The 20381-nt window shown below is 55.8% G+C and overlaps 1 protein-coding gene across 7 annotated transcripts; it reads left to right on the top strand.

Moving 5' to 3' along the window:
* Positions 1-754: 754 nt before the first annotated feature.
* Grin2c (glutamate ionotropic receptor NMDA type subunit 2C) lies at positions 755-19046 on the top strand. 7 transcript variants are annotated; one of them, XM_050140142.1, is made up of 16 exons: positions 755-972; positions 1270-1562; positions 2884-2982; positions 7672-7778; positions 8030-8443; positions 10603-11201; positions 11481-11595; positions 12579-12790; positions 12943-13108; positions 13351-13504; positions 14254-14379; positions 14502-14731; positions 15054-15214; positions 15642-15829; positions 16960-17192; positions 17512-19046. In XM_050140142.1, the coding sequence occupies exons 5-16, from the start codon at positions 8045-8047 to the stop codon at positions 18640-18642; spliced, it is 3714 nt and encodes a 1237-aa protein (XP_049996099.1). In that variant the 5' UTR covers positions 755-972; positions 1270-1562; positions 2884-2982; positions 7672-7778; positions 8030-8044; the 3' UTR covers positions 18643-19046. The 7 variants fall into 7 exon arrangements, with proteins under 7 accessions (XP_049996099.1, XP_049996102.1, XP_049996096.1 ...); XM_050140145.1 differs by lacking the exon at positions 2884-2982 and having other exon boundaries at positions 12946-13108; XM_050140139.1 differs by lacking the exon at positions 2884-2982.
* The last annotated feature ends 1335 nt before the right edge of the window (positions 19047-20381 follow it).

The raw sequence follows: 20381 nt of genomic DNA, 5'->3' as shown, positions 1-20381 counted from the left end.
AAGGAAACAGAACCTTGCTCAAGAGCCTCTCAGGGACCAGGGGCCTTGGCAGTCAGGCCTGGCAATCACTTACCCTCCCCTTCCAGCCTATTCTCATAGGCTGTAGCCTTCAGTTCACACTTCAGTCACTGGTGATAAGTCCCTTACTTGTCTGCGCTGTTGGCCTCGCTGCCCGGTACCCCTAGGACAGGGAAACAGTGGCAGGAGAAAGAAGGGAGGACGGAGGGCCCTGGGCAGCAGCTTGTCCCCGGTATGCTCTGGTCTCTCCCGATTGCTGGCAGGCTTGGCCCAGCCCTCCAGTCTCCACTTCTTGGTCTATACCTTTCCATTTTCAAGCTTCCCAACAAACCCAGAAGCCTTTTCAAAACCTACCCCAGCCTATGGCAGCTTACAGTCTCTTGTGGCAGCAAGATACTGGCCTTAACTTTATAAACTGAAGGAGCCTCGAAATGAACTGGCCCAAGGTCACACAGCTAGGGAACTAAGGGCTCAAACCCAGGGTTTCCGGCAAGCTGGTGTTTCCCCCTCTGTCCCCTGGAGGCTGCCCTTGCCTCTCAGCGTCGGGTCTGGGGACAGGGTCCCTGAGCAGGAGAGAGGAGAGGGGGACAGCTGGGAGCACAGGCTGGCAGGGAGGGACCTAGAAGGGCCTGGGGGGCGCCCGGTGGCCGGCTGGGGCGGGCCAGGGCGGGGCGGAGGCGACCGGTGACAAGCTCCATCACAGTCGGCTGGTGAGCCCCGAGAGCCGGAGGCGCGCCTTTGCGCAGCCCGGGACACAGCCCCGCCGCGGGGGCCGGGCGCGGGGGCGGGCGGCATCCAGGCCGCGCCAACCTCACTGGTCCCGCCGCGCCGGGCTCCGGTGCCCGCCGAGCGCACGGCCAACGTGCCAGCTCGCCGGGGCTGCTGACGCCGGGACGAGCATCACACGGGAGGCGGCAACGGGCTCTGGGTGTAGGTGCAGCGCCCCTTCCCCGGGTGAGTGGGGCCGGGGGGGCTGGCAAGTGTGGGGCGCCAACTTCGCAGGCAACTTAAGGGGCTCTGGCGCCGCGCGGGCAAGGATGGTGGAGAAAGAAACGAGACGCCCGCGACTGTCCGGTCCGGCCAGTTCTGGGAGTCAGGGGCCCCGGGGACCAGTACCCTCGAGAGCCAGACCGGTGTTGTGGACTCGAGCGCAGAGGAAGCGAGGAGAGACAGGTTTGGGAGATAGACAGACTAGCCGCGGGCGCGAGGGAAGGACACGGGCGGGCGTAGAGTCCAAGTCGTTTGTCCTAGGGTCGTGGAGTCTCCTTTCCTTCTCCTGTCGCGGTGGCCCGGCCAGGCTGGGGACAGTCCCCGGACGCGGGAATCTGGATTGCCGAGTCCAACTGTTGCGGGTGGAAGCCGCTGAGGCAAGAAACCAGTTAGGGACCAGGACCTAGGACCGAGGCTGGGTACGAGCAGAACGCGGGGAGCTGGAAAGGACACAGCTTGGAGAGCAGGCAGATAGGGGGCTGTGGCAGTTGCCGAGCTGGTTCCTGTTGGGCACCTGCTGCGCGCATCTGCCATCCACCGAACCCCTCACTAGGGTAAGTTCTCCAAGCCCTCTGCTTCCCACGTTCCTCCTGCCCCTTCCCTGGGAGCTCCTAACACTCCACCCTCTGACCTCCGAGATCAGTGGGTTTCTGGGGTTAACAGGATTTGCCCGAATGCTGATCCCCGCGCCCTGATGCCCCCCAGGTTCTGAGGGCTCCAAAAGGAGGGTGGGCAGAAAAGGCCACGGGAGAGCCTGTGTCCTGGTGTCCTGGGCCCTGCAAGCACCAGTTGGAGGCTGGAAGTCTCCTGGGGCTTCTACAAGGATCCCCGACGGCTGGGAGGAGAGGCTGGGAGGAGAAACCTTAGTCTCCAGCTTGGAAGGTGATTTGTGCTTGGCCTAGGCGGGCTGGGGGAGAACTGCCAAAGGCCAAGCCACCTAGCAGGCTGCAAATCTCCCAAGGGCGTGTTTGGCGAACCTTCAAAGGTCCTGTTGGGCAAGCGGCAGAAATGCCTGCTGGGGAAGCTGACCCCATTTGCTTACTCCGTGTCCCAGCCCTCCCTTCCCAATGGGACATCTGGTATAGCACCCTCAGTCTTCAGATGGTGGCCTAGTCCTGGCCCCATCAACAACCCCCTTTCCTCCAGCTACAAGAAAATTTGCGAGGGGGGGGGGCGGGCACGGTATATTTGAATATGCGGTTCCCACTGGCTTTTAGGAGCAGGTCCAGTTCCTGCCTCTGAGCTAGTTTCTAAACTTGTTAAGAATAAAACGTAAAAGGAACAGGTCCGTAGGAAACGGAACGCCTGGGGGTTCTCTCTGGAGGGCCATCTGGGCTGGGTCCTGACCCCACAGGCCGGTCTGCCAGGCTAACCTGGCTATCCCCTGCCCAAGAGCTTGAGATCCAGACCAAGCTTGAGTCAGTGGGCTGGGGGCATAGGACTTGGGGCTTAGAGCTAGGGCTGGGTTGGGGGAGAGAGTTCAAGGGGCAGTGGCCAGGTTGGGGGCGAGGAGTGCGTGGTGCTCAATTTGGCCGCCAGGAGGCGTGGCGCGGGTCCCCGCGCCCAGAGTCACCCGCCACTGCCGCCGCAACGCGAGTGTCCTTGAGCGGCGAGTGATGGTGGCCCTTCGGTGCTCGCGCCCCCTCCTCCCGCAGGGGCAGCCAGATGCCACGTTCCTTATGAATTATTTATCGCCGGCCTAAAAATACCCCGAACTTCACAGCCCCAGAGTAAGATTCCTGCGAGGGGAGGGGGCGGGGCGCCCCCGGGGGCTGAGAAGAATCAGCCGGGAGGGGGCAGTTAGTATTGGAAGAGGCAGAAAGAACTCAGTGTCCCCACTAGTGTGGACAACATAGAGAGGCTGTCTCTTTCCAGGTGCCTGGGGTGTTCTGGAGCAAAAGCGAAGGAAGAAGACCACAGTAGAAGACGGTCAGATTTGGGAGGGTCCCCCACTGGCAGGAATCAGCAGCCTAGGTGGATGACACTAGCTTTGGGGACCAGAGCTTCTGGGCTTTGGGAATGGGGGAGCCGTCAGAATCCCGTGTGTGTGTGTGTGTGTGTGTGTGTGTGTGTGTATGTGTGTTTGTGTACGGCCTTGTCAAGGACCCTGGGTGGGTGTGACTGGGGGTTGGTGGAAGCAGAAGAGAAGGGCCCTGAACATGTGGGGGTAACGGAACCTTTCAAGAGGTGCAGAGTGACCTAAAGGACTGGCTATTGCTAACCTCTCCCCTGTCCTTAGGGATCAGGTGTTCAGCAAACACTACTTTAAAGTCCCTTTGAGAGAGAAGCGTCATCAGAAATGTACAAAGGTTTAATAATGGTGGGGGGTCTGAGGAGGACCAGCTCAGAGCTCCACACCGTGCAGGGAAAGAGCAGAGGAACCCAAACCCTGTCTTTTTTTTGGGGGGGGGGTCCAGAGCTGATGCGTTAAGATTAAGGGCAGAAGCCTATAGAAGGGGGTCTTAGGCTGAGCTCTGAAAGACAATGGAATTTTGTTTGGGAGAGGTTTCTCTGACCTGAGGAACAGCAGGAAGCAAGGCCTGGGGAGAAAGACAGACCACCATCGTCTAGCAGTGTTGAGAATCCAAGTAGGGGAAGACAGTGGGTTTGGGTTAGCTTGTTGGACATTGGGAATTCATTTGTGAGCACCAGAGAGAAGCTGCCCTGCTTGACACCTGTCACAGGAACCAGACAAAAGTTCCAGCAGCTAGGAGGGCAGGAAGCTGATGGGGAGGAGAGGATAGAGGCCAGTGACGTGGAATGGGATGCATCTTGTGAGGAGATGCCCTGTCACGTTGCTTTGTCAGCTCAGAGACCTGCCGGATGCTGGCCTTACAGCTCTTACAATCTGCGTTCATGTCCCCCACCTCCACTCTGAATCCAGAAGGTTGTTTTCACACTGGTGGAAAGCTGGGATGGAAGGAACATCCCCCTTCAGAGTCGGGAAAGCACCTGGGCCCTTCCCCCAGATTCACATTGTTCTGGAGAAAACAAAACAGGAGCCACAAGTGTGGTTTTAAATTTTCCAGTACCAGCTGGGTGGCGGTGGCTCATCCCTTTAATCCTAGCACTCAGGAGGCAGAGGCAGGCGGATCTCTGTGAGTTCGAGGCCAGACTGGTCTACAGAGCGAGTTCCAGGACAGAGAAACCCTGTCTCCGCAAAAAATTTCTAGTAGCATCAATAATAAAAGAGGCAAGTGCTGTGTGTAATGGGCACATGTCTTTCATCTCAGCACTGGGGATGAAGAGGCAGGCAGAGCTCTGTGAATTCCAGGCCAGCAGGGGCTACATAGTGAAACCCTGCCTCAAAATAAACAAATAAATAATTAAATAAAAGGTGAAATGAAACAACTGGTGGTGGCAGCAGCGGTGATCCTTGAGCCTATGCGAGCCCTTCGCCCGGCTGGGATCTGCTCTTGCTGGGCCCTTGGCTGGACTCCTCTATAATTTATCTGACATTTTATTTTGGTTTTCCTCACCCCTTCAAACTGCTCCCTTGGCCAGGCATGAGGGAGCCATGGCCTTGGTGAAGTTACCTGTCTTTTCCTTCATAGTCCTGGTGGGGGAAGGGAGTTAGGTACTGCTTGTGGATTAGGTTTCCCCTCCCCCGCTTTTTTTTTTTTTCTTTTTAATTCAATCTGGAATCTGAAAGGTGTGGATTCTGGCAAATGGTCTCCTGCACTTTATCCCACTTACACCTCATCTGTTACCCCACTTGTTGTCCATGGTCTTTCACCCCCAAGCACCATGTCTACAGACTGAGGACCAGCCCCCTTCCTAGCCTGTGTCTATCTATTCCCAAGCCCCTTTAGGGAAGGAGGAGATGGGGACATGATCCCTCAAAAGAGGAGATCGGGCATCTGGGAGGTGAGGGCCTTGCCCCTGAGGACCTTACCCTTTGCTGTAGGCTCTTTCCCTGACACATTTGTTAAAAATCAAACCTGGATAAAACTACAGGTTAATATGAAAAAAAGAGAAGCAAATGAAAATTTAATAGTATGGTTTATTTATTTAGTTAGTTAGTTACTTAGTTACTGGTTTTTCGAGACAGTTTCTCGGTGCAGCTCTGTCCTGGAACACACTCCATAGGCCAGGTGGGCTCCTAACTCAGAGATTCTCCTATCTCTGCCTGTCAAATGCTGAAATTAAAGGTGTGTACCACTATGCCTAGCTTCATAAGTATAGTTTAACTCAATATATCCAAAATATCGTTTTAACATGTAGTGAATATACAAATATCAGTGAGGAGACCTGGGAAGCTGGCTCCGTGGATAAAGAATTTTCCATATAAACGTGAGGACCACAGTTCACATCCCCAGAGTTCATGAAAAAGCTGGGTAGACACTGTAGCTTACCTGTAATTCTAGTGTTCTGGGTTCAAAGGAAAAGATTCTGCCTTAATGAATACGGTGGGGAGTAAGCCAGGGAGGCTTCTGATGCCTCAGGCATCCACATGTGCATGTAGACCCACACACATTTGAACATCACACACACACACACACACGAACAAACACATAATAAAGAATGTTGTTGAGGCGGCTTGCATACTTCTTCACACCATCTCCAATATCCAGTGTGCCTCAGTGCTGACAGCACACCTCACTTCAGCGAGAAGCGTTTCAAGCTGTGTGTGCCTGGGACTACCGCTTTGCTCAGCACGGGTCAAGAGAGCCCATGACAGGGAGACAGAGATGCAGCTGCTCGTGGCTCCCCACTGGGAGGAACCTAAGAGAACAGGATGGGCGCACAGGCTTTCAAAAGAGCAGTGAGCATATGACCGTGCCCTTTGCTGCCATGCTTCTAAATGATGCAGTCCACGTCCCACGATGTGACGTGACTCAGGATCCCCTCCCACACTCAGTCATGCCTCCAAGCTGCCATTCATAGGCAGGGGGAGATCTCCCTGGTTCTAGTGAATCTGCAGTGTTCCTTCCGCCATCCCTCTCACCTCAGCCTGAACTTCTACCACCTGGCACTTTAAAGCCCCAACCTGTTAAACTTGATCCTGTTTGCCAATGATTACACTGTAATTGTTATCAGTCTCTCTTACTCCTAAAGGCGCAAGTGCTGGATCCTTAGCTGAAAGAAGGTATTGTTGGGAGGGGAGTAGGGATGCCAGGGTCTGATGGAAAGAGAAGCAAGCTTAGAAAGAGGAGATGGGAGGTGCCTATCGCACCCCGCCGGTTTAGCATCTTCTAGAGGGCAGGGACCATGTCTCCTGGGTTAGCATCTCACCATGCAGCAACTTGTTCACGAAAGGTGATTTGTGCACATGTGTCCCAAGTCACACTTTGTAACTGACGTTCCTTTCTGTGGTCCCCTTCGGAGCTATCTTTTGAGCAGAGACAAGAAGTTTCTTGCACACTCCCTGGTGACCCTTGCATTTCACCGCCCCGTTTCCTTCGAAAGAACTAGAGACTCTGGAGGGAACTCTGGAGGGAGGTGGTCACCTAAAAGGGGTGTCACATAAGAAATCAGACTTGGAACAAAAGGAAGAGAGAGGTGTAGTGGCCTGCAAAGCAGAGGAAAGGTTCGGGAGGAGCCAGGGCTACCTTGTGAGTTCCCAAGCCCCAGCCCTGTGGTGCCAGGTGACCTGGTGGGATGTTTGGGTTCACCCTGCATTTCCGTGGCAAAGGTGTGCAAATCTCCTGCATGGGGCTGGAGCAGCAAACCCACTCTGACAGTTCTTCGCCTCCCCATGGTTAGTTTTGTCAGAAGTGGGAAGAAGAAGGAAAGGGTGGCCATGTGCTGGCTGCATCCCTGGGCACCTAGGAGTCCTGTTTCTCTCACCTGCCTGGCTTTTTTGTTTTGTTTTGTTTTGTTTTGTTTTCGAGACAGGGTTTCTCTATAGCTTTGGAGCCTGACCTGGAACTAGCTCTTGTAGACCAGACTGGCCTTGAACTCACAGAGAAGGTCTGCCTGCCTCTGCCTCCTGAGTGCTGGGATTAAAGGCACGCGCCACCACTGTCTGCTCTGGCTCTTGGTCTTGATCCAGAATGAATCTCTGTAGCAGACAGACGTGGGCCCTTAGGTTAGATGTTTAAAAGATCCTACCCACCAGCGACGGGTGTGAAATAGCAGGTGTAGGTTGAACCAAGCAAGTTGGCCTTGACTGCCCTGCTTAGGGGGCCGTCCTAAGTGAGCTCGCAGAGGGGAAGGTGACAAGGACATCCACGCTCTGGAGGAGTGGATCTGCCAGGCAAAGGCAGAGGGCCAGAGGCTGGCTCTGCAGCAAAGCAGAGCATTCTGAGCCATCGTATTTGTTCTGATGAGGGATAGATGCCAGATTCAGTTCGGCTGTAGCGTGGACTGGGCCAGGGCAGTGCTCGAAACTACCTTTTCTTCATCTGACAGAGGCGCTGTTGCCAACAGGATAAGATTCGCTGATGGCGGTGACTAGCTGGATCTCTTATTCTGAAAGTTCAGAAAGGCTGAGTGACCTCTCAAAGGCAGCCCAGCTGAGGCCGGAGAGACGGCTCAGTGGCTGCAGAAGACTGTAGTTTTATTCCTAGCACACACACCCGGCAGGCAGCTCACAACAGCCTGGAACTACAGCTCTGGGGGCTCTGACTCCACCGGCACCCACACACACGTACAGACCCCTACACAAACACATACAGCTTCACACAAGTTCGTAATAAAGCTTTTCTGTTTGTTTTAAAGCTCATACCACTGTGAGTGGCGTTCCTGATTTGAGCTCAGCTCTGCCCACCTCAGCTCGGGGCTCTTGAGCACTAACGTTCCAGCGTCTTTGCTAGAGAGGAACCCAGGTAACTGGGTTTGGGAACTGCGACCTTTCTAGCTATTTATAAATAAGGGTGACAGGCCCTGTCATGGCTTCTGCCTCTCCAAGGTGCCCTGGGGATGCTCAGCTAACTTGTCTCTTTCTCTGTGTCTGTCTGTCTGTATCTCCCCGTGGTGGGAGGTTCTCTCTTCTCTGTCCTCTGGCTGTGTGTTCTCTGGTCCTTACGTCCTGTCTGTCTATCTGCCTTTCTCTGTGCCTGCCCTGGTTTCTCTACAGGACCCTCCAGTGGACATGGGTGGGGCCCTAGGGCCGGCCCTGCTGCTCACTTCACTCCTTGGTGCCTGGGCAGGGCCGGGCCCGGGACAGAGAGAGCAGGCAGTGACGGTGGCGGTGGTGTTTGGCAGCTCCGGGCCACTGCAGGCCCAGGTCCCCACTCGTCTCAGCCCCCAGAACTTCCTGGACCTGCCTCTGGCGATCCAGCCACTCACAGTTGGCGTCAACAACACCAACCCCAGCAGCATCCTTACCCAGATCTGCGGGCTTCTGGGTGCTGCCCGTGTCCACGGCATCGTCTTCGAGGACAACGTGGACACCGAGGCAGTGGCCCAGCTCCTGGACTTCGTCTCCTCCCAGACCCACGTGCCCATCCTCAGCATCAGCGGCGGCTCTGCTGTGGTCCTCAGCCCCAAGGTGCCTGTCTAAATTCTTGTCCCTTCCTCCTTGAGCCCAGGGCTAGGATGGAGCTAGGGTCCAGGGCTGAGTTTGGACTAGGGAGCAGCTTAGGTCTTCAGAAGCTGGGACTGGATGGGACTGAAGATGTCATGAGGGAAGTGTGTGTGTGTGTGTGTGTGTGTGTGTGTGTGTTCCCTCACTCCAGAGTACCAGGGCTCTGAACTGCTGTCGTATCTGTCTGGATGAGGTGGGCAGAAAGCCTTCCAGCTGTGGTGGCCTGGCTACCTACTCTGCTTCTCCACTCATTGGTCAGGTCCTAGGCCCTTTGGACACTGAGAATTCATATATAGGGGATAGCACGACAGGGCCAGATGACTGCTCCAGGCATGGGAGAGACAGGCACACTTGGTCCCCTGGGGAGAAAGTCCCCAGCACGGATTCATACACAATTCCAAGTGACAGAGGCATTTTGAAGGACAGACAGATGCCACCAGGGATGGAGTCTTACGGGGCCTGTTTGGATAGGGTGATGGTCAGATTTCAGCAAGTGATGTCTGCTCTGAGGCCAGAGGCAAAGCGGGAATTGGGAGGGATATAAGGATCTGGCGGGAGCCTTTGCTGACAGAGAGAAGCCTGGAGAAGGAGGCGGGACTCGCCACTTGGGAAGCATTTGGCTTTATTCTAAGTGAGGGTCAGCCAAGGAAGGCAATGCGGGAGAGCACTGGCTTGGTTTGCTTCTCTTTCGTTGCTCCTTTATCACAGAGAGGTCTGAGAATATACAGAAAGAGAATAAAGACACATCACCCACCTTCCGTCCACCTTGGGCCCCCTCCCTCCCCACTCTCCTCCCTGCCCATCGCTTCCTCCACTGTGGTAAACGGACACAAAGTTCCAGACAGCTTCTTATCCCACCCATAAATATTTCAGTGTGTACCTCCAGCAGACGGGAGCTTAAGAAAAGTAAAACCACCATACATTTTCACATCTAAAATAAATAATAAAAGTTCCTCAGCCTCCTCAAATATCCAGCCAGTGGCCACACTTCCCCACCGCCTCATAAATGTCATACATGTTTATCTTTAAGTCTGTTTGCTTGAATTGGAAGCCAAATGAGGTTCACACATGGTGGCTGATGGCTTCAAAGTCTCCTTTGCACGGTCTCTCTTTGAGATAGGATGCCACCTGTATCCCGGGCTACAGTTTGGAACTTACTGTGTACATCAGGTTGGTCTTGAACTTGTGGCCCTCCTACCTCCCAAGTGGCATGGGCCACCGCAGCTTGCTTTCTCTTTTAGTTAAAGTGTGGCTATTGAACAAACTGAGTTTGGAGCCTATAGTTCTCCCCTGCCCCACCTTTTGTGTTTTGATTTGTTTTTGTTTTTCGTGACAGGGTTTCTCTATATAACGGCCCTAGCTGTCCTGGAACTCTCTCTGTAGACCAGGCTGGCCTAGAACTTACAGAGATCCGCCTGCCTCTGCTTCCCGAGTGCTGGGATTAAAAGCATACGCCACCACCACCAGGTTTATAGTCGGAATAAAGACAACGAGGAGGCGTCTTGGCTGTAGTGGCTCCAAGGAGACCTTGGAGAACCGGGTCACTGAAGCTGGCAGTGCCTGTGGACTTCGGGGTGTAGAAGTGATGTGCAGGAGTAACTTGGTTGCTCCCGAGACTCTAGGCTGGGTGGTGCTTCCTGTTATCTATCCCTGGGCGGGGCAACAGCTTCCAGGACTTTGTTCCGCAGCTCTCATGGTACTTGGAGAGTTCGCATTGTAATTCCAAGATTCAGATTGGTCTGGGCAAAGCTTCTTAAACTCACAGTCTCGGGTGGAACCGGAAGAGCTTGCTCATAGGCAGATTCCAGGCATCACCCTGAAATTCTGTTGGATGCCGTAGGTGTCGGGGTGCAGCCAGGGCTTCCGGGTTTCTAATAAGTTCACTGATGGTGCTGAGGCTTCTGGTCGGTGGTCCAGGAGGGTCAGGTTCGGGGGCGGGAATTTTAGTTTGTAACATTCCCCAGTAAATCCAGTGGGCCACAGGGCTAGAGTTCCCCGGGACACTGAGCCCTCCCCAACCCTGACTCCGGGGTTTCAGGAGCAGGGAAAGGTGGGGGCAGGGGCGCAGGGCGAGGCTCATTCCGCCCCGCCCCCCACTCAGGCCCGCCACACCTCGTCCCCAGGAGCCTGGCTCCGCCTTCCTGCAGCTGGGCGTGTCCCTGGAGCAGCAGCTGCAGGTGCTGTTCAAGGTGCTGGAGGAATACGACTGGAGCGCATTCGCGGTCATCACCAGCCTGCACCCGGGCCACGCGCTCTTCCTCGAGGGCGTGCGCGCCGTTGCCGACGCCAGCTACCTGAGCTGGCGGCTGCTGGACGTGCTCACCCTGGAGCTGGGCCCCGGCGGGCCCCGAGCGCGCACTCAGCGACTGCTGCGCCAGGTCGACGCTCCCGTGCTGGTGGCCTACTGCTCCCGCGAGGAGGCCGAGGTGCTCTTCGCTGAGGCTGCACAGGCTGGCCTGGTGGGACCCGGCCACGTGTGGCTGGTGCCAAACCTGGCGCTGGGGAGCACCGACGCGCCCCCGGCAGCCTTTCCGGTGGGCCTCATCAGTGTGGTCACTGAGAGCTGGCGCCTGAGCCTGCGCCAGAAGGTCCGCGACGGTGTGGCCATCTTGGCCCTCGGTGCCCACAGCTACCGACGCCAGTACGGCACCCTGCCTGCTCCGGCTGGGGACTGCCGAAGCCACCCCGGACCTGTCAGCCCTGCTAGGCAGGCCTTCTATAGGTAAGTACCTACCCGTCATGTGGGACTTGAATGGCAGCGAGCTTGGGCTCCCGTTCTCTCTCCCTCTATCTCCATCTCCCACTAGCATATGCTAGGGTCAAGTTACTTTAGGACTCTGGGTCTTAGCATCCTTATCTAAAGAAGCAGTGGGTTTGGAACGGTCCATGGGGTCAACACAGGGAGACTTAAGATAATAAGCACACGCATGAGTGCCCTTTGATGGTGGTAGTATGGGGTGTCCTGGGCACATCCTGACCCCTCTTTGCCTCACCTCCCTAGGCACCTACTGAATGTCACCTGGGAGGGCCGAGACTTCTCCTTCAGCCCTGGTGGGTACCTGGTCCAGCCCACCATGGTTGTGATCGCCCTCAACCGGCACCGCCTGTGGGAGATGGTGAGATGGGGGTGAGCCCAGGGCTCTCTGTTTCCTGTTATTTCTCCCACAGCTGAGCAGAGTCCCTCTGTTCATGGCTCAGCCAAAACTTCCTTCACTAGGAAACCTTTGAGGCCTCCCAGATGCTTTAGGACAACCCTTCCCCCCCAACCCACGGGCTCCCAGAACACCCTGCTTTCCTTGTACCGCTGAACTTAAGCATTTCGACCGCATAGTCCTGGCCCTAGAGGGGTGACCTATGTCTGAGCTGGCCAGCTGGACACGTAAATAATTGGAATAAGGAAAGATCCGTGCTTGAGTACAAATGCATGCAAAACAGCACCAGGCACAGGGTGATTATTCATGCCTGTAATCCTAGTACTCAAGGGGCAGAGGCAGGAGGATTGCTTCAAATCCGAGCCCAGCTTGGTCTATGTGATTTACATAGCAAGTTACAGGCCAGCAGGGCTACATGGTGAGAACTTGTTTTGCCCTCTAACAAAACAAATCAAAAGCAACCCAAGACGGCGAGTAGAGAGGAAGACAATTTGTTTTGCTTTCAAAGGAGGAAAACTAGAAAAGCCATTCCTGAAGTTGGGATGTCTAAGTTGGTCTGTAGATCACTGAGCAGAGCCCAGCAGGACAGGGTGCTAACCTGGTGTAGACATGAATACGGCTGAAGGCTTTGTGCTGAGGTCATGGGACAGTGAGCATGGGACAGTGAGTGAGACAGCCTGAGCTTTAGGAAGGTGTTTTGGGTCAGCAATGATGTGGTGACAACCTTGGAGATCACAGGACCTCGAGGAGGCTTTGGGGAGCCTGCCCTGTGCATATGTTCAGCCCCTTGGCCTGTCTATCTGTCCATCTTCCACTGCCTCTGCCCAAGCCTCCCTAATCTGTCTTCCCTGGGTATTTCTAGGGTTGGTGGCTTTGGCAGGAGGTCTGGAGACTAGGGATGGGGAGCAGTACCATGGGTTCTGGCTGAGGTGGATTGTCCTCTGCAGGTGGGGCGCTGGGATCACGGAGTCCTGTACATGAAGTACCCAGTATGGCCTCGCTACAGCACATCTCTGCAGCCCGTGGTGGACAGCCGGCACCTGACGGTGGCCACCCTGGAAGAACGTCCCTTTGTCATTGTGGAGAGCCCTGACCCTGGCACAGGTGGCTGTGTACCCAATACTGTGCCCTGCCGTAGACAGAGCAACCACACCTTCAGGTCCGGTGTGAGCTGGGGGCTGCCATGGGTGGGTCAGCTGCTGTGTGTGTGTGTCTCGTGTTTGGGTAGGGGGTGGGGTCCATATGCCAGGCTGGGAGGAACATCTGGGGTTGAGAGCTTTGCTGGGTTCTGACTTATGGTGGTGGCTGCAGCAGCGGGGATATAACCCCCTACACCAAGCTCTGTTGCAAGGGCTTCTGCATCGACATCCTCAAAAAGCTGGCCAAGGTAGTCAAGTTCTCCTATGACCTGTACCTGGTGACCAACGGCAAGCATGGCAAGAGGGTGCGCGGCGTGTGGAATGGCATGATCGGGGAGGTACGTTAACCCCAGGTTCAACCATAGGGTCAGCTGGGGCCACCCTTCTTGCTGCGAGATTTCATGTTTCCCTTAGCCATGTGGTTGTGCAAATGGCTGTCAGCTCTGCAGTGAAGTCCTGGGAACTGAGCTCTGAGGACCCAGGGAGGGAGTAGCCGGTTTCCACTGGTGGCTGCTGGATGCACTTCCTGGATAAGGACTGGGGAGGATAGGAACCCCTTCAATCCCCTCCTGCCCCCTAGGTGTACTACAAGCGGGCAGACATGGCCATCGGCTCGCTCACCATCAACGAGGAGCGCTCTGAGATTATCGATTTCTCTGTGCCTTTCGTGGAGACGGGCATCAGCGTGATGGTGGCTAGAAGCAATGGCACTGTCTCCCCTTCGGCTTTCCTGGGTGAGCTTTGGGTGGCCAGTGAAGGCTCTGGGCACAGGGATCCAGGGGTGGGGGTGGGGTTGAATGGAAAGATGAAGTTTGGGATGGACCCTCAAAGCCAAGCATGTTACCCTCGAGAGTCTTAGAGGGTGGCAGGAGGCTAGTGAAGGGGAAAGAGAAGGACCAATGCTAATGTCAGTGGGCTCTGAGCCAGGTCAGGGTGAAAAGAACCCAGCAGGCTAATGGAGCCACTGGGAAGGATGCAAAGACGATTGGCAGGCTGGCTACAGGCTGTGTTGTTGGGATAGGCCATGGGCCAAGGATGAAGCATGTGGGGAGTATGAGATAGACGCTAATGATTTTCTTAATCCATTGGGAACTCTGAATTTGAGGGGTCAGCCCCATTATGCCAGCCCCCCCCCCCCAGCCAGGTTACAGGGTTACAACATACAACCAAGTTCCTTCCCTTTTCCAGAGTGCCCAGTGGGAGGTCAGGCAGGCTTGTAGCATGAGGGCTGTGAGGACCGGGAAGGAGCTGAGAGCTGGCCTCGCTGGTGTGAGATCCCAGCTGGGAGGCTTTAAGAAAGTCACAGAGCTGAAGGTGGTGGCGCAGGCCTTTAAATCCAGCATTCTGGAGGCAGAGTCAGGAGGGTGTGTTCCTCCGCTGGCCTACAGCAGCCCCCTCTTTGCCCGTGTCACTGGTCGTTGCTGCCTAGTGCTGTCGGAACGGGGTGGGGCCGAGATCTCTGAGCCACATGCCTTGTCCCCAGAGCCCTACAGCCCTGCCGTGTGGGTGATGATGTTTGTAATGTGTCTCACGGTGGTCGCCATCACTGTCTTCATGTTCGAGTACTTCAGCCCAGTCAGCTACAACCAGAACCTCACCAAGGGCAAGAGTAAGCTACTCCATGGGCCTGGGTGGAGGGGCAGGGTGGCACCGCCAAGGAAGAGGCTCCCACCAGGCTATGAGCCCTTTCAGTGGGTCAGGGAGGTCCCAGCGCTCACCTCTCACCCCCAGAATCTGGAGGACCATCCTTCACCATCGGCAAGTCCGTGTGGTTGCTGTGGGCACTGGTCTTCAACAACTCTGTTCCCATCGAGAACCCCCGGGGTACCACCAGCAAGATCATGGTCCTGGTGTGGGCTTTCTTTGCCGTCATCTTCCTTGCCAGCTACACGGCCAATCTGGCAGCCTTCATGATCCAGGAGCAATACATCGACACTGTGTCGGGCCTGAGTGACAAGAAGGTTCCTGGGCCACAGCCAGGTGGAGGGTGGGGACACACCAAGGGTGGGGATAGACCTTGGATGGGCAGACACAGGACAGTCTGGGGAATTGGAACTAAGGCTGAAGCGGGAAGAATTTGGGGGCCTGAGGAGAAGGAACCATGACTGTTCAGGTCCACAGCCTGAGCGGCCTTGGCCGAGTCTCCCCTGACTCAGGCTTCTGTGTTTCCGTTTGTAAAAGACAGGGGAGGCCTGGGCTGTGCAAGTCAGACTTGGGGACTGGGACTCTGCTACCCAGAAGGCTAGGTGAAGAGGATAGGAGTGGCTTGCTTTCTGTCTATAGTTTCAGCGGCCTCAAGATCAATACCCGCCCTTCCGTTTTGGCACGGTGCCCAATGGCAGCACGGAGAGGAACATTCGGAGCAACTACCGTGACATGCACACCCACATGGTCAAGTTTAACCAGCGCTCGGTGGAGGACGCTCTCACAAGCCTGAAGATGGGGTGGGTCCCCAGTCCCGTGCCCTCCTCTGCCTCTAGCTCCATGTCTAAGCACCCTTAGGTGTCTAAGCTGGGGACAGTGGAGCTGGCATGCCTTGTGGGGCTCCTGAGGAGGGAAGAGGGGGTCTTGAGGCAGAGTGGAGTGGAAAATGAGAATAGGTATTTACCATATGGGCCAGAAATACAGGTGAAGGGCGGACCCTAGTTTGAGGTGCTTCTAAAGTTGCAGGCTCTTGAGGGCACAAGGGGGTGAGCAGAGGGACTTATATTCTAGAGCAGAGTGTTCACTGTCCTCTCTGAGGAGCGAGGAAGGGGTCCTTGCAAGAGCACCTCTCTGGTGGTGCCTGTAGGCTCCTGTACTCAGACCCTTGTCTTGGGTTTGGTGCTTCCCATATGGGTCCCTGGCCCTGAGGGCTCAGCCTGTCTCTAGGAAGCTGGACGCCTTCATCTACGATGCTGCTGTCCTCAACTACATGGCGGGCAAGGACGAAGGCTGCAAGCTGGTCACCATTGGATCTGGGAAGGTCTTTGCCACCACCGGCTATGGCATTGCCATGCAGAAAGACTCTCACTGGAAGCGGTCCATAGACCTGGCACTCCTGCAGTTCCTGGGGGACGGTGAGTACCATCGCTTTTAGGGTCCAGGAAGGGACCAGGGTGGACCACAGAGCCTGTGGTTGTCCACATCTCCATCATCATTTCTGTGTGTAGAGTCTCAAGGGGAAGGCTTCTGGGTGTGTGGATGGGGCAGTTGGGGTGCAAGTATATGAGCCCTCAGGAAGGGATGACTTGTAAGAGGGAGCAAGGATCAGAGTTGGGGGTTCCCCAAAGCCCAAGGAAGGCAAGAGAGTTACTTGGTGGGGGTTCTGAGTGATTGAGTTGCCCCAGGCACCTTCTGGTTTTCCTGGATGAGTACTTCTCTTCTCTCATCTTGAGATCACCTGGGGTGGGACCAAGTTTCTGCCTGCTACCAACCTAGAAGCAGACTAGCCTAGCCTTGGCAGCAGGGCTCACTAGTTGGAGTGGCCAGCCAGTGTAATTTAATAAATACACAATATTAAATTATTAATAAATCTATTGTTTATTACATTTATTTTTAATTAGAAATAAATTGACTAAATTTAATTAATACATAATTAAAAATAAATCTCAACAATCCCCCATAATCTTGAACTCAAACGCTGTCAATACCATAAATTCTGTGTAATAATGAGAGCAAACAAGAGTGCTTGCGGTCACCCAGGGGCTCAGCGCGAGCTTGGCATGTCAGCGGTAGAGAACATATGGTGAATGAATGAATGGATGGATGGATGGATGGATGGATGGATGAATGAATGAATGCTAAAATTTAACCAATTGGCAGGCCTTTACTGGCAGGCATGGTGGTGTCAGCCTGCAATCCCAGCACTTGGGAGATGGAGGCAGGAGGATCCGTAGTTCAAGATCTTGCTTGCCTACTATCAAGTTCAGGGCCTGCCTGAGCTACATGAAACCCTGCCTCAAAACAAAACAAAACAACAAAAACAAGACTTTACGGAGCAGATAGGAGCGGGCGGGTAAAGGGCACAAGACTGGCATTGATTCTGCAACTAGCTTCCCTCTGCCTTTTCTTCTTGCTTTACTGGCTGCCCCTGTCCCGCCTCTGCTGCACTGGTCCCCACTGTGAAACAAGGATGTAGAACCGTCCTCTATCCGGGCACAGGGAGAGTGTTGGTGGGGCCCTGAGTCTTGTGTGTACTCTCTGCCAGGAGAGACGCAGAAGCTGGAGACCGTGTGGCTCTCGGGGATCTGCCAGAACGAGAAGAATGAGGTGATGAGCAGCAAGCTGGACATCGACAACATGGCGGGCGTCTTCTACATGCTGTTAGTGGCCATGGGGCTGGCCCTGCTGGTCTTTGCCTGGGAGCATCTTGTCTACTGGAAACTTCGCCACTCAGTGCCCAGCTCACCCCAGCTGGACTTCTTGCTGGCTTTCAGCAGGGTAGGTGCCTGCCTCTTCCTACACAGGTCTCGGTGTTAGAGACAACAACCCAGCCGGCTGTGGACCCATTTACAGATATCAAACTGAGATCTTGGGAAGAGGTATGGTTTGCCAGCAAGGTGGGGCTTTGAGACCTCCGTGCCACTTGCTAGAAAGTGTGGAGAGAACTTTCATTCATCTGCCGAATAGCACATTGCCTGACACACCGGGAGCACACAGTAGGGGAGTTTAAAAGATGTTTCTGAGAACATGGTGGGGGTCAGTGGTGGCTGGTCCCTGCGAAGAAGGCTCAGCTCATGGCCTGTCTCTCCTCTTGTAGGGCATCTACAGCTGCTTCAACGGGGTACAGAACCTCCCCAGCCCTGCACGGCCACCCAGCCCGGACCTCACAGCAGGCTCGGCCCAGGCCAGTGTGTTGAAGATGTTGCAGGCGGCTCGAGACATGGTGAACACCGCGGATATGAGCAGCTCCCTGGACCGCGCCACACGCACTATAGAAAACTGGGGCAGCAACCGCCGAGCACCTGCTCCCACCAGTTCGGGCCCACGGTCATCCACCCCGGGTCCTCCGGGACAACGGAGTCCCAGTGGCTGGGGGCCTCCCGGTGGGGGCCACACACCGCTAGTGCGCAGGGCCCCAAGGCCTCCCGGCTGCCCCGCTACGTGCGGGCCGCCTCTGCCTGAAGTGTCCCGAGCACCCTGCAGGCAAGCTTGGGATGCGCGGTGGCCGGTGCGGGTCAGGCACCCTGGGCAGCACCTCTCGGCCTCCGAGCGGCGCGCGCTCCCGGAGCGCCCCCTGTTGCCCGCACGCTGTCACTACAGCTCCTTCCCCCGAGCTGAGCGATCCGGGCGCCCCTACCTCCCGCTCTTCCCGGAGCCCCCAGAACCCGACGACCTGCCCCTGCTCGGGCCGGAACAGCTGGCTCGGCGGGAGGCTCTGTTGCGTGCGGCCTGGGCCCGGGGCCAGCGTCCTCGCCATGCTTCCCTACCTAGCTCGGTAGCAGAAGCCTTCACTCGATCCAGCCCGCTGCCTGCCAGGTGCGTCGGTCACGCCTGTGCCTGTCCCTGTCCCCAGAGCCAGCCATCCTGCAGGCACTTGGTTCAGGCACAGTCGATGCGGTTGCCGTCCTACCGGGAGACCTGTGTGGAGAGCGTACCAGCAGGGGTGGCCACCTGGCAGCCCAGACAGCACGTCTGCCGGCACAGCCATACCCACCTGCCATTCTGTTGTGGGGCTGTCTGCCGTCATCCTCTACCCTGTGCCAGCCACAGTCCCTGGCTCGTTGGCACCTGGGAGCCTCCATTACACAGAGGCAGGACCCTGGGACTAGGGACAGGCTACAGGGACAGTGGGGTGCTGGAAGAGGTCAGTAGGGACGCTTGTGGGACACAAAGTTTTCCGAGGTCCTGCACCTGGAGGCGAATCTCCAGCCTGGAATCGGAAGTGTGAGGTGCCCACAGGCCTGGTTCCTGCTGGATCGGATTTCGTGGCTGGGCTTGGCCATGTTTGGTGGGCAGGCAAGTGGTGGGCTTCTCTGGCTTCTCCTTTGAAATCCTGGCCACGGAACCCCAGTGAAGGCGATGTCTGCCATGGCCAGCTTGTGATCGTAACCGGCTCAGGTCCTGGTGTGGGCTGGGATCTTGCTCAACACACAACTTTGCAGTCACAGGGAGTAAATGGGTCCCTATCCTGGTGCCAGCCAGTTCCTAGTTGTGAACTGCTGTGGCTTTGGGTTGGGGACACAGAAAATGGAACCGGAGAAGGGGGTGGGGCCATCCCACCCCTTGCTCCAGGAGGCTGGAATTTCTTCTCATTGGAGCATTAAAGCGATGTTTTACAGCCCACTTGGTCCAGGCTGCCTCATTCTACATTCCGGAGGGTGCCCAGTACAGCCTCAGGTGTGTTCTGGGCTAGACTTTTGCTTATAGCACACGGACAGCTCCACCTAGGGAAGCCTTAGCGCTTCAGGGGTGTCCTAGAGCAAGGTAGGAATAGATGAGGCTGGGGGAGGGGGAGGCTCCCAGAAGCATAAGCCATTTGGTATTCAGGGCCAGTTCCACCTATTCTGAGACAATTCAGCTCAGTATGGGGGCTCTGGGGGTGATGGATTGAGTTCATCACTTGGTCTCCCTGCAAAGGGAGGCCCTTGCTGGCAGGGAGAGCGGCTGTCTTGACTGGCTAAGGAGACCTCCCTGGGAGCCTGACAGTGTCACAGCGGTAAAGGCCACAGAAGGTCTGTTTGGGGAGTCTGCCAAGCTTGCCTGGGGCCTAGCCCATGGTCTCTGGAACGTGGTCATAGGTACCATTCTGCGTCAGGCATGGTTCAGCCTCACTGTGCTGAAACTTCAGGTGGGACAATCTGCCCATCTGTCCAGCACCCCAGGTTCCCTCTGGGGTTCTCAGCAGAGGACCTTGCATTGTCACATAACACTGGTCCTGGGGACCTCTGCAAGGACGGCTTTCGCAGCCTTTCAAATTTCCCTGTCAGCAGTTACATCTGTTCTCCAGCGACTGTCAAGGGAGCGAGCGTCGGTAACCGCTCCAAACGTGAAAAGCATTACTGGGCTAGGCAGACCCTTCTGTACTGCTAGGATGTCAAGCTGGGGTCATGCTGTCCTCTATAGATTAGGTGGGCTGGACACTGGCAGATATTTCTTCCACGTGACAGAGGGAGGCAAAGTTAGGGAGGGGAGTGCTGGGTACAGCGCCCCCTGGAGCCCAGTGTCCTCGGCCACAGTTGCTCATGCCGCCTCTTCAGCCTCCAACACCACTGCTTGGCTGGGGGCCACTATAACCGTGCCTTTTTAGTTTTGTTTTAGGGAAAATGGCAAGGTCAGATACATTTCTGTCATGGTCAGAGTCGGACCACCCTAAGAAGGGGTAGTGCCCCTTTATTATGGTCGCAATCACTTACTGCCTTAGGGCTGCTCACAAGGTGAAACCAGGAATCAGCAACAGGTGGAGATGGTGAGTCTAGGTGAGGACAACGCTGCTCCCAGGAAGGGAGCTTGACATTGGACACCCCCCCCCCCAGACAGTAGTGGCAGGGCTAATTGACACCCTTCAGTTTCTGGATCTGGGTCCTTGTTTTCCCATCCTCCTGAGTCAGGTTCTGTGTGCACCTGTGAGAGAAGGTCGTGCCCGGTGAGTCTGGGAGGAGGCGGGAGGTTGAGGCTGCTCTGCTTGCT

Source organism: Alexandromys fortis, unplaced genomic scaffold (genome assembly GCF_014885135.2).
Source record: "Alexandromys fortis isolate MF-2015 unplaced genomic scaffold, M_Fortis_MF-2015_v1.1 scaffold_39, whole genome shotgun sequence".
Taxonomy (NCBI): Eukaryota; Metazoa; Chordata; class Mammalia; order Rodentia; family Cricetidae; genus Alexandromys; species Alexandromys fortis.
The sequence above is the reverse complement of the archived record's forward strand: the minus strand, read 5'-3'. Positions and strand labels throughout refer to the sequence as shown.